At 41.0% G+C, this 12193-nt stretch overlaps 1 protein-coding gene across 1 annotated transcript in view; it reads left to right on the top strand.

The window, feature by feature from the left end:
• Nucleotides 1-12193, top strand: part of glis1b (GLIS family zinc finger 1b) — an 89749-nt gene that overhangs the window by 72601 nt on the left and 4955 nt on the right. Inside the window, exon 9 of the mRNA XM_074668223.1 lies at nucleotides 2850-3030. Coding sequence (XP_074524324.1) covers nucleotides 2850-3030 — 181 coding nt within the window. The remainder of the gene's footprint in view (nucleotides 1-2849; nucleotides 3031-12193) is intronic.

Raw genomic sequence — 12193 nt, 5'->3', positions numbered from 1 at the left:
CAGAACATGCCTGATTTTAGATACAAAAATCAAAAACCTCCTGATGCTAAATATGTGTTACTTGTACAGATTCTGCACTTATCATCTGTAAGGAGAGATTAAATTTAGGATAAACCTGTCAGATTGAAGTAAAAACAGTTGGAGCGCAGATGGCTTAGTGGTCTAGGTCGCGCTCCATGAGGTTTGTCCTCGTGCGAGTGGCCAGGGTTTGATTCCAGTCTGTGGCCTCTTTCCAGCATATCACTCTCCACTCTCCACCCTGTTGCCTACTCTATCCACTGCTCTCCTCTATCTCATTAAAGGCATAAAAAGACCCAAAAAAATAACTTTAAAAAAAAGAGCCAGTACTAATTTAAATGTCAGATTAGCTTATACAGTAGGGAAAATAAGTATTGAACGCATCAACTTTTTTCCCATCACATTTATTTCCAAAGCTGCAATTCAAACAAAATTTCTACCAGACATTGGTATTAACTCAAATAATCCACACATGAAAAGAAATCACAATGTTCAGGTCCATAATTATGTGGAATTCAGTACGATGACACAGGAAAAAGTATTGAACACATCATGGAAAGGCTGTATACTTTGGCAAGGAAATGCACCATACCACCTGAAATCTGTCAGTAATTATTACTTTTACTTCCAATTAGTGCAAACCACCATCAGCTGGGCAAATTGATGGTCCTATAAAAAAGGTCGTTTTTTCACCAAGCAGTTAAATACAACACACCTCATGATGGGTAAAGGCAAAGAGCTCTCTGGAGACATTCACAACCTGATTGTTGCTCAGCATCAGAATGGAACTGGTTACAGACTTATATCAAAGCACCTGAATATTCCAGTCAGCACCGTTGGGGCCATTATTCACAAGTGGAAGAAGCACCACCTTACCATCAACAGACCACGCACAGGAGCTCCTTGCAAGATTTCTGACCAGGGAGTCAGAAAGATAGTCAGAAGAGTACTCAACGAGCCAAGGACCACCCTGAAAGTGCTCCAGAAAGACTTGAAGGCAGCAGGTACAGTTGTTACAGAGAAAACAATAGGCAGTGCACTCCACCGCCATGGCTTCTGTGGACGCTCAGACCGCAAGACTCCATTCCTCCAGAAAAGGCATGTTGAAGCTGGTTTAAAGTTTGCTAAACAGCATCTTGACAAGCCTGTAGAATACTGGGAGAATGTTGTCTGGTCAGACCAGACCAAAATTGAACTTATCGGCTGTCATACTACATACCATGTTTGGAGGAGAAATGGCACTGCACAATGGCACACACCCAAAAAAACACTAAACCAACAGTGAAGTTTGGAGGTGGAAGCATCATAGCATGGGGTTGTTTCTCATTTCATGGTATTGGCAAACTTCATATAATTGACGGAGCAATGAATGGAGCCATGTACGGGGAAATTCTTGATATGAATCTGCTGCCATCCACCAGGATGATGAAGATGAGACGTGGCTGGACCTTCCAGCAGGACAACGATCCAAAGCACAGGGCAAAGTTGACTCTCAAATGGTTTCAAAAACAGAAAATCAATGGCTTAGTCAATCACCTGACTTAAATCCAATTGAACATTTGTGGAAAGAACTAAAGAAAAGGGTTCACCAGAGGGCACCAAAAAATATTCAAGATTTAAAGACAATCTGTGTAGAGGAATGGGCCAAAATCACACCTGAGCAGTGTGGGCGATTAGTTAAAACATACAAGAAGCGTCTGGAAGCTGTCATTGCAAACAAAGGCTTCTCCACTAAGTATTAGATTAGCCAATCTTTGCCTTTTATTCACTGGCAGTTTTGGTCGGCTAAATATACTCTTGCATACCAATATTGAGGTGTGTGGCTAGAATTGTTTGGAATACTATCTTCACTGTTAAAGTGGGTGTGTCTGCATCGTTGATGTTGTGTAGTGGTGTGAGCGATGAGCTGAGTGGGCTCTGGTCATTTTGAATATTTAACATTTTGAAAGCCCTAGTTGCAGCAAAATGAATAGGTTTGAGTATTTTTTTACATAATTTTAAGAAATACTGTAGATATTTATGGCAGTAGTCTAACTGAAGGTGGATTTTTACCGTATGTGTAAATATTTCAGTCCTGCTGAAATTGCAATAAATCTAATTTCCCTAGTTTACACAAACATTCCTCAATTATGTGGTTGGGAATCAGTTTTCTCTTGTATCCTCATATCATAGGTGAACCAAAAATGGCCAAGGCATTCTGCACATGCTCCCAAACTCTTATGCAGAGCTTTGACCCAGAGATTTAACAGTATACAAGCATAGAAAAAAACAGGGAGTTAAATGAAATTTCAACAGAGGAAGAAGATGGAAAATAAACAACACAAAGCTATCTTTTCATATCATATGCCCAGAAGGCACTGAGCTGTAGTTTTCCATGTTCTCATCGATTGACATCAGAGTACTCCCAGCTTTGTGCATGAAATGAGAAAATAAAGAACACATACGTGCCTACATGTGCTCATAAAAACCATAACCCTGAGTGTCAGATGCAAACAGAGGCACACACCAGAGAATATCCCATAAGTTTGAATGCCCCACTATTAAAAGTCCCTTTATAAACCATGAAACGTTTTTGTTTATCATTGTGAAATAAGAAAAAACAGCTGAAAGGACAAAGCAATCCCCATGGCGGCACAAACAATGTACCCTAAATTACAAACAGCACAAACACAGAACATTTGATTTCACAGAGCTCTCTGATTGGATGAAGGTTGTCAAAACAAAATCCTGTTACCGTGAAATGGCTTTTAATTAGCTTAAAGGAAACATGGAGCACATGGCTCTTTGGTTTATTTGGCACCTTTACTGAATTAACTTTGTTTGTCTTTCAGGCCTGTACACTGTCTCCAGCACCCCCCATCACAGCGCCTCAGTGGAGCTCCTCTCCCCCACCCCGAACCCCACCTCTGCTCCTGTCACCGACCTGCCGTCAAGACAACACAGGCTGGAGCGTGACCTCAACAGCCCCCATCATCTGTCCCCGCTGACTGCCATGGACAGCACGAGAGATGGGTGAGTCCTCCATGGATGGAGATTTTTAGATTGTTGAAATTAAATCAATAAAATAGAAACAAGATAAATTGATAAACATTCAACATGTTCCAACCTGCAAATAGTTGCTGATTGCTTGCTACTCTGAGACACGTGGCTGAGATGCTTCTTTTGTTTGAAAGAAGAACCCCGTCTGTTAATCGATACACAAAGGAATCACATTTTCTCTGTCATTTTTCTTACTCAGCCACACTGAAATTAGTTGTTTGAATGGATTCTTATGGTAAGATGGATATATGCATTTCTTCTGTCTCTGCGGTACAATCTTACTTTTCTGATCATAATACACAGAGAGCAACATCTTCGTATGTAGAAAGGCCCCAAAGTGTCCTCAGTCTTTTTATTTTCTTTATGGTTTGTGATCCTTTTCAACTTTTAAATCTTAAAAAAGTATATAAAAGACATGATTTCCCTTCAGTGATGTGTGGGCTCTGAATGATACATAACAACACTATTTAGTACTCCTTCCTGTAGTTCTTCTGATGATTTTTTATACAAACATGAAAGTATCCACATAAATATGGATTATCCATTTAACTTAATTCCTTTAATAATCGTATTGATAGTGTCAGGATCCTCACTGATTTGGACCCTCTATTTTTCTTATTGTTTTCCACCTTTTCATCATCCTGAATCACAGCAGGGCGAGCCCTCTTAGATCATGTTAGGTTAAGCCCCTCTGTCCTGCTGACAAACCCATTCGGTCATCTCACTGGAAACAAACTCAAGTCTTCAGCCCCTGAGACATCCCTCATGTGGAGAGGGGCTGTGCTGGTCACCACAGGGTCAGCGTGACACATCACCAGCTCTACTTCTGGCACCATGATCAGTATACACAAGGTCCCCTATCTCCACTGGATACAACACCATCAGCGTGATGACCACACCGTTTGGCCTGACACTGTTCACTGTGTAATGAGAGGACACTGTCAGGGCTGCGTGATGGGATCATTGTTTGGTGTTTGTATTGTGAAGTGTTTTAATCTCAGATGACATGATTCAACAAATTCTCCCAAAGACATGACCTTACACTTAGGTTTGTACAAACCCCCTCGTACTGGTGTTTAAAGTGTCCGTTTCATGCTCCTTACACCTTTTACATTTTTGCTCTATGAAACATCCGTAGTAGCTTTTACTAATTTACAATTCAAAAACCACTTTATTGAACCCCCTTATCTGTGAAAACCTGGAGACTTCAGTTTCAGGGTCACTTTTCTGCACTGCACTTCTAAGACCTTCAACTTTTGGGACAGCACCACAGTGTACAGGTTTGCCAAGAGTTGCATTTCTGATGTGCAACAAAAACTCTTAAGTGTGTGAGCGTCTTAATCCTTGCTGTGAGACCACCTCAAGAGTTGTTGATAGGGATGGGAATTGGGAGTTCCTGATGAGAATCAACTTGAAATGTTTCAATCTATCGATATTGTTAGCCCTTGTGCTTAACGATTCCCTTATCAGTTCTTTACATTGTGCTGGGCCTTATGTCGACTAGTCTGCTGCAGCTATTTTAGCTTAGCAGTTAGATAACCTTTCCCCAAAAAACTCTGATTCAGGATTTCCAGCTTGAAGTTTTACTGAAGAACTGACTTCATAAAGAAATTTACATTATTCTCTCACAGGAGATTCATATTCAGTACATTCGGTATAAATCACCTTATTTACCAAAATAACCCAAGCTTGATGCTATTGTATATGTGAAACTGTATTGATATGCTAGCAGTTAGCATACATCGGCATAACTTCAGCTTAAGAATAGAATTTCAACTTTCATCACAGAAACATATCACATCAACTCTTTGTAAAAAAATACTGAGAATTTCAAATTTCAAAAGCTAACAGGCAATTGAAAGGCTCATGGCTGACTTCATAACCACGGAAAGGTTCCAAACAACTTAAACTATTGCTATAACCATTTTGAAACACTAGATGGCCTACTTTAATTATTAATATGTTAAAGCACAGTACATCAACGTCACATTGTGTGTGATTTTTACCTGTTTCTGTATAATTATGCCCAGAAATATCCAGACTCTGTGACCAATTACATTTTATTCACTTACAGTAAAACTCAATTAAATGTTGCTGGCGCAGAAAACCTGTAAAGCTACTTTTTGTACCAAGAAAATTCTCAACAGGAATTGATAAGGGATCGATGAAGAATCAGATCGATAAGCAGAATCGATAAGGGCATCGGTATCGACAAAATCTTAACAATTCCCATCCCTAGTTGTAGAGGAACAACTGAAGTCCTAAAACTGCAACTTCTGAAACGTAATATTGGCAGACACAAAGGATGGGTAACGAATTAGGTACTTTTATTGGTACCGACCAAATTTTGTCAAAAGTACCAATTTTTGTAAAATCAAAAGGTGTCATGTTCAGGTACCCAAATGCATCCCTGTGGCTGTGAGGGAGTGGAAGAGTTGGTGATTTTCCATGGTGGACATGAACACAGCATTGAAAGTTTATATATTGAAGAGTAATTGTGTTAAATTGAAGAAAGAATTTACATTCTATTATCAAACAAATTGATATTTATCACCACATAAACACACACAAAAATACCGAAAATTGGTACTGTTGAGTACCTATACTGATTGCCAGGTACTGGGAATCAGTATAGTATCGTTTCAAATGTGAAAGGTACCCATCCCTAGCTGACACAGGTGATCCCAGATACTGTCTCTTTAAAGGGACCTTACCTGAATGCTCACTTTGTTTATTTTGCTCACTCTTCATGGGTCACCCAGGGATGTCTGTGTGTGTGTGTGTGTGTGTGTGTGTGTGTGTGTGTGTGTGTGTGTGTGTGTCCTTGTCTTGCGGTAACAGGGTTGTGAGAGCAGTAATGGATTGAACAAAATATTGGTGTAGTGTCAATAATGTCAATCATTTCTTTCTGAAGAGGTTTTTTTTTAAAGCATAAAAGAAATTCTGAAGGAAATAGACTTGAGGCCGACTTTTGGTCCCCTGGGACCCGTTAAAACACCCTTACCAGTCATTCCATTTAGAAGTGCCCATAAATGCAGGTTTCTGTATAACTCTCGCTCTGTATGCATTTTAAAAGCATTAACCCATCTGCAGTGTACAAGGGCTACATATCAAAAACTGTTCTTCAAACCTGACAGTTCGTAAGTTTTAATTTACTCTAAAAATGGCCTTTTAAAAAGGACCCAAATGAGAGTTACTTGGCTTTTGCAGACTGTCTCCTCTGGACAATTAAGGAACTGCAGCTTTTTGGTATCAGCACTGACTTCATTTTTTATCAAACTTATTTTGATACTTTGCCTTGAACTTCTGGCCCCATCCCTTTTTGGCTGAAGGCAGTCTCTATGATATGATTGAAATTAAGGTAGAAGTGTGGGTGTAATGTGAATGAGAAAACTACTTCAGAAAATGACCACTCTTTATATGTATCCTTCTCTTTTATCCTGTGTGTGAGTGTATGTGAGAGACTCAGCGTGTTTCCTATTAGTGCTGAAGATTTCCCCAGAGAGCTGAGAGTGGAGCAGAAACACAGGCCCGAGTGTCGTCAGGAGGCACAGAGTGTACTGTACTAAACAATGTGCCGAAAAACCAGGGAGGTAGACGGGGAAAACAGTCTTTCACAGTTTAATAACATTGAGAAAGAGTGGATGGAATCAAGCATGATAAACCCTGTGTTACAAAAGTGATCTTGTTACGTAAACATGCCTTATTTTAACACTGTGGTCCACTCTTTGGGTGTCTTTGTGTGTATATGAGCTTAACTGGAGTATATACAGCACAGGCTTATGACAGAATGAGATTTGAAGGCTTTCTCACTCTAAGAGCTGCTCATGCATGCGTGCACATGTGTCTCTCAGTGTGTGGGAGTGTGTGTGAGTGAGAGGAGTTTACATATAGTTATCCAGGAAACACACATGATTGCGAGTGATTGGGGTGTGAGACACAGCAGACTTCCAGTGCAAATAGAGCAGCGAGCCGAGGCGGCAAAACCGTCTGAGTGTAAACGTCCGAGTGCTGCAGAGAGACGTTTAGTCGGCCTGAAAGCATCTGGACGGTGATGTGTTGTTTCAAGCCTAGAAAACAGGAGGAGAACGCTGTTAGGATTACCGTGTGGTCGCTGTGACTCTTGCACAGTTACCAGCACAAGGAGAGGAATGAAAAGTGAAAAGGACCTGAGTAGAGGATGCTGGAGCAGTGGTTACTCATGCAGTGACATGTTGAAATTGAGACACGCGTCTGCTCCTTCTGAGGCTAGATGAGAAGCATCTGAACTTGTGTTTTGGGCAGAAGAAATCCCATTTGTTCTGTCTTTTTTTGACTTAAATACCCATAATGCCTTTGAAGTATTCCCCCATGCTCATGTTTATCTTTCTCTCTTCATCTCAAGCCCCTACACGCTTCAGACATGTTAACAATGCCGCACTGTAAATGAAGCCATTTTCACAGCTACAAATTTCATGAAATCGAGATGTTTTACTTAAACGCGCGCACACACACACTCATACTCACACTGTGTTGCCCTATCTGTTCATCACACAGTAACGCACTGAGGGTTGGGTAAGGAGTCAGAAAAGCGAGGTTATGGCAGAGACCTACAGAGCAACGCGCTGGGCATGAAACGTCTACTCACATTAGCCCGAAGATGGAGCATTTGATTTACATGTTTTAAAGCCTTGAGTATACAGGCCGCTGCCAAAGTCAATATCACTGCCGCACTTGTTTTTCCCAAACGGTTTAGCAGGACATTAAACATTTTGACAAAATTATCAAACTAACCTGCCTCTAGTGTGGCAGCCTCTGACCTCATTGCTAAATGTGTTTACTCTGGCTCAAATGGACCATTTAGACTCCCTTTACTCTCTAAATACCAGTGTCATTTTTCTGGAGCTAATATTAAAATATGCCAGTTAAAATACATTTGGCAATCTGGTGTGCACTCATATGTGCGGATGTACGTCTGTGTGTGGAGACTATCATGAAAACGGCTGCTCTGCCGCCGCGGCCCGTGCTCACAGAGGGATGGGTGGTAAATGTTGTCATTCAGTGCCTCAGCCATATGTGGTTATATAATTGCAGAGGGGAGAGTATGCAGCCTTTACCTGCGTATTGATATTAGAGCCCCTCTGTAAATATTAGTCTGAGGTGGTTTGATATCTCAGCAGTGATTGACGTAGGCTAATTGAATTAGAGTGGCAGCCGGGACGGCACAGAGCTACATTAAGAGTTTGGGCTCCAAAGGGGGACGTTCAGGGCTCGTAACTCGACACTGTCTGACTTCCAGCCATTATCATTCTACAGTGATCCAGAAAATGAGTGTCAATCTCACAGCCCAAACAAAAACATTTTTGGGGTGGTAGGTCATGACAGAGTGTGGTCAGTAACTCATTTTGTGGTACTCTGCTATTAATGCGTAGCCTTTAATTAACCCGTCTGTTCAAACAGTTAACTCACACGAAAGATTCAGATGATTTACCGTCAATATGTTCCCAAGAAAGACGGTGATTAAGGACAGATCCTTTGTGTTTAGGATAGTTATCTTTCTGGGCCTTTCACAGAGCTTTGAGGCCCCAGAAGTATCCAAAGCCCTGAATGTAGTCCTCACACTGAGGCCTGCAGGGCTGGCTTAGCGTTAGCTTAGCTTTAGCCAGGATGCTGTAGTCTGTCTCTCAAGCACAGCTTTTGCTTGCTAACCAGAACCAGAAGCGTTCCCACCAGTCTGCGCCAAAGTAGCTCCTGTCATCCATCAGGGGGGCTTAATGGTCGGCTGCTAAGGGAGCAGATGAGAGGAGGAGGCCGAGGGTGTTTGTGGGGAACGTAGTGTCTGTGGAGGACGGAGTCTGATCCCAGCTCCCTGGTGGGACAGCGAGCCGCAGGTGAAAGAAGACGAACGAGCAGTGGAGCAGGACTGCTCATGAATCTTCAGGTTTTTCTTTCCATCTCATCACGCCTCAATACAAAGAGCCAAGACTCCGAGGGATGCTTTTCTTTTACACAACAAGAGTCCATCAACTTGTAACATTTCTGGACAATAATCTGCGCAGATTTACCTCAACACAAGTCATCCAGTCCTGACTTCAGACTTACAGTTGGGTCATGAACTTCACCAAATCTGATTCCCAGAATGACATCAGCCTTCCCATATTACTCACAGGGAAAGTCACTGAGACACTTAAGTTTTAAGTCACTGAGCTGTATTTTCAGTGAGTGCGGTGTCCTAAAACACAAGCTCATCACTTCAGAAGTGTTTATGTTTGTACACTCTACAAATCATGTAAGAGGTCAAATTAGTTAGCTACAGGACAGCACCAAAAGATATTTTGAAAACCTGTCCATACTTTTTTATCACCTCTAAACCCTCCTAATATTTATTAGAATTTAGACCATCAATCTCGTTGCCTCACCCTGAAATGGGATCAAACTCTGCCTTTAGGAATCAACAGGTCAAAGGTTGAATCACTTTCTCATCGCTGTGGGACAGGAGTGGGTGGGCTGGCTGGAAAAAGCAGAGTAATGCCGGATGGCCAGTGAAGATGAATATCAGGTTAGAGATTAATGTGGAGTATGAAAGATTCCCCTCATACTTCCAGCCTGAGCAGCTAGCAAGCTAGAGACCAATGAGAGCAGGACTGTGGGCAGCTGGCAGTGATTAGCTTATGATTCACTTTAGCTGCACATAGAGGCAGCTTGTAAAAATATGAACAGTATAACTGTTTCCTGAGTTTGTGCTGACAGCAGCTCCTGGGGGAATGCTGCTCTCTGCAGGACCACATGGCCACGCACTGGGCCTGTGCCAGCCCATGGATTAGCCACGCTCGCTAACAGCTAGCTTCTTCATAGCTGGACTGACGCGAGGTGCCACACAAGCTTCCTGAATTTAAAAGAAGTGGACATGGAGGTCAAGTGCAGTGCATTTACAGTCAAACACTTCCATTTGATACCCAGATGAACATGCTGATGTGTAGTAGGCACTCGGAGGCAGAACAAGTCACAAGTTTTTTTCTTGCCAGAAGCCTTTAGTCCTGCCCATCTGAGGATACGGGGGATTGTGCTGTTATCCTGCTAAAATGTCTATTGCTGCTTGTTTAAAGCTAATACACCTTGCTGTATAAAGTTTTAAGGTCTTCTAACAAAAAATTGACAAAAGAAGAAAGTGTGCAACAAAATTAACTTTAAAGCTCCAGTGGGGAGTTTTCAACATGCTATGAAACAGACTGATACTGATGCTTCTCTATGAGCAACAAAAGTAAACCAGAGCCTCAGTAAAAAATTCACTATTTTTCTACAGTTAGTTCTCATGTCTGATACCTCTGCCAGGAAATAGTTGTCAGCCTGGTGAATAACTGCTCACTACCTACACGGCAAAGATTTTTGATTTGTTAAACAGCTGACTCTTAAGAGAAAGCAGAATGATAATTTTGTTAGACATGTAAAGGACAAAACCAGCAAACAGATAAGGTTTTTCCTTTTTTTTCCCATAGGGGGCACCAAAACTGATTTAACCCAAAAGTTCCTCGCACAAGTTTTAAATACCAACAGTACAACAGTAGATGTCTAAACAAGCTGGTCTCTATTCGTATTTAACATTTTTATACTATTATTCATGTAAATAGTTTAATTACCTTTTAATCACTCTATATAAATATGTCAAATAATATAACAGAAGAAGTGCAACAACTATTTTTTTTCAAGTCTCATTATTGTTTAAGAAGTTAAAACGACTTTCTGTTAAATTCATGCTTATAGACCAGGGGTGGCCAACCAGTCAGAGACACGTAAACAAAATTACATGAAATGAAAATCAATATATTTCCAATTTTCAAAGTGAAATTTATTGTGTTTGTGATTGTGTTTTAATATGTTCTTGAAGACGTGTCAAAGACAAGTCTCTGTTTTTACTCCAGATGAGACAAAGTTTTATCTATCTTTCTATATATCTATCTTTCTATATATCTATCTATCTAGCTAGCTATCTAGCTATGAGCACATAAGTAATTGAGAGGAGCACATGTAGAGAAGAGAAACTGAAACTGAAGTATCAATCTCAGCACCAAGTATTGATCACTACTGATCCCAATGTTGGCATCAGTATATCAGTATTTTAGATTGATCGGCACACCACTACTCATAACAATATTTTTTTATGGATTGGTCAAAGAGCCACACAGTGAAAGGCAAAGAGCCACATGTGGCTCATGTGGCAGGTTGGCCACCCCTGTTATAGACCATATTGAATTATATAAATTTCCTATATATTCTTCTGAAATGGGATTGGGCACAAAAAATTACAAATACTATGCCCCTTCCAGTTTTAATAAAATGATCTAAAAGTCAGGCAAGGACACTAAAATAGGACTTTGAAAAGTAAGCCATAATGTATAAATTATTGTAGTTTTTAAATGTATTTTTCTGATAAGGGAAAAACCTTTCACATTTAAAAAACTACTGTTTGTTCTGGAGTCATGTAAAATGCAGTAAATTTAGCATCACAGGCCATGTGTAAGCATCATGCCCCTTAGTTTGACATCATCAACCTTCATTTGCCACATGTTGTACATATATCTGTCTCCTCACTGCCAGGTGGGACGTCCCCCATGCGTGAAGCAGTAGGTCATTTCGTAGGCTCCAGTCAGGCCAGCGAGCAGCGAGCAGTCATCTGAGGGCTCGCCTGCTTCCAGCAGCACTCTGTCATCACATTCATATAGCGCTTAGTGCAAACCATATGCTTCCTCAGCAAAGCAGCTCACGGTAACACAGCAGCAGTTTATGTGTTGGCATTCCTGACGTGCAGTCATGAGAGGGCACTAAGTGGCTGTTGAATATTTTTGGGAGTGATTGGGCTGCTCTGTTTTTAAAAGGTAGGATTTGGAGTGGATTGCTGTCCTATTAAGTTAATGTCAAATGCACAACATTACAACATTAAGGCTCCAGTGTGTTTTTTTTTTCTGTGATGAAACAGAAAGTCGTTCTTTATGACCTCCAAAGCAATCAGGACAACCAGCAAGAGGATTAATAATTTTTATGTCATTATTTACAAGGCTTGTAACTGCTGCCAGGGGGTGGGTGTCGGATGAAGTGATGATGTTATTAAAAAACACAGCTTACTCATGAACTGAACCAAAGCAGCAGAGATATCAGAGGT

The sequence above is a fragment of the Halichoeres trimaculatus genome, unplaced genomic scaffold, assembly GCF_033239565.1.
Source record: "Halichoeres trimaculatus isolate MK-OKI-2021-1 unplaced genomic scaffold, fHalTri1.1 fHalTri1_scaffold_4, whole genome shotgun sequence".
NCBI lineage: Eukaryota > Metazoa > Chordata > Actinopteri > Labriformes > Labridae > Halichoeres > Halichoeres trimaculatus.
The sequence above is the reverse complement of the archived record's forward strand: the minus strand, read 5'-3'. Positions and strand labels throughout refer to the sequence as shown.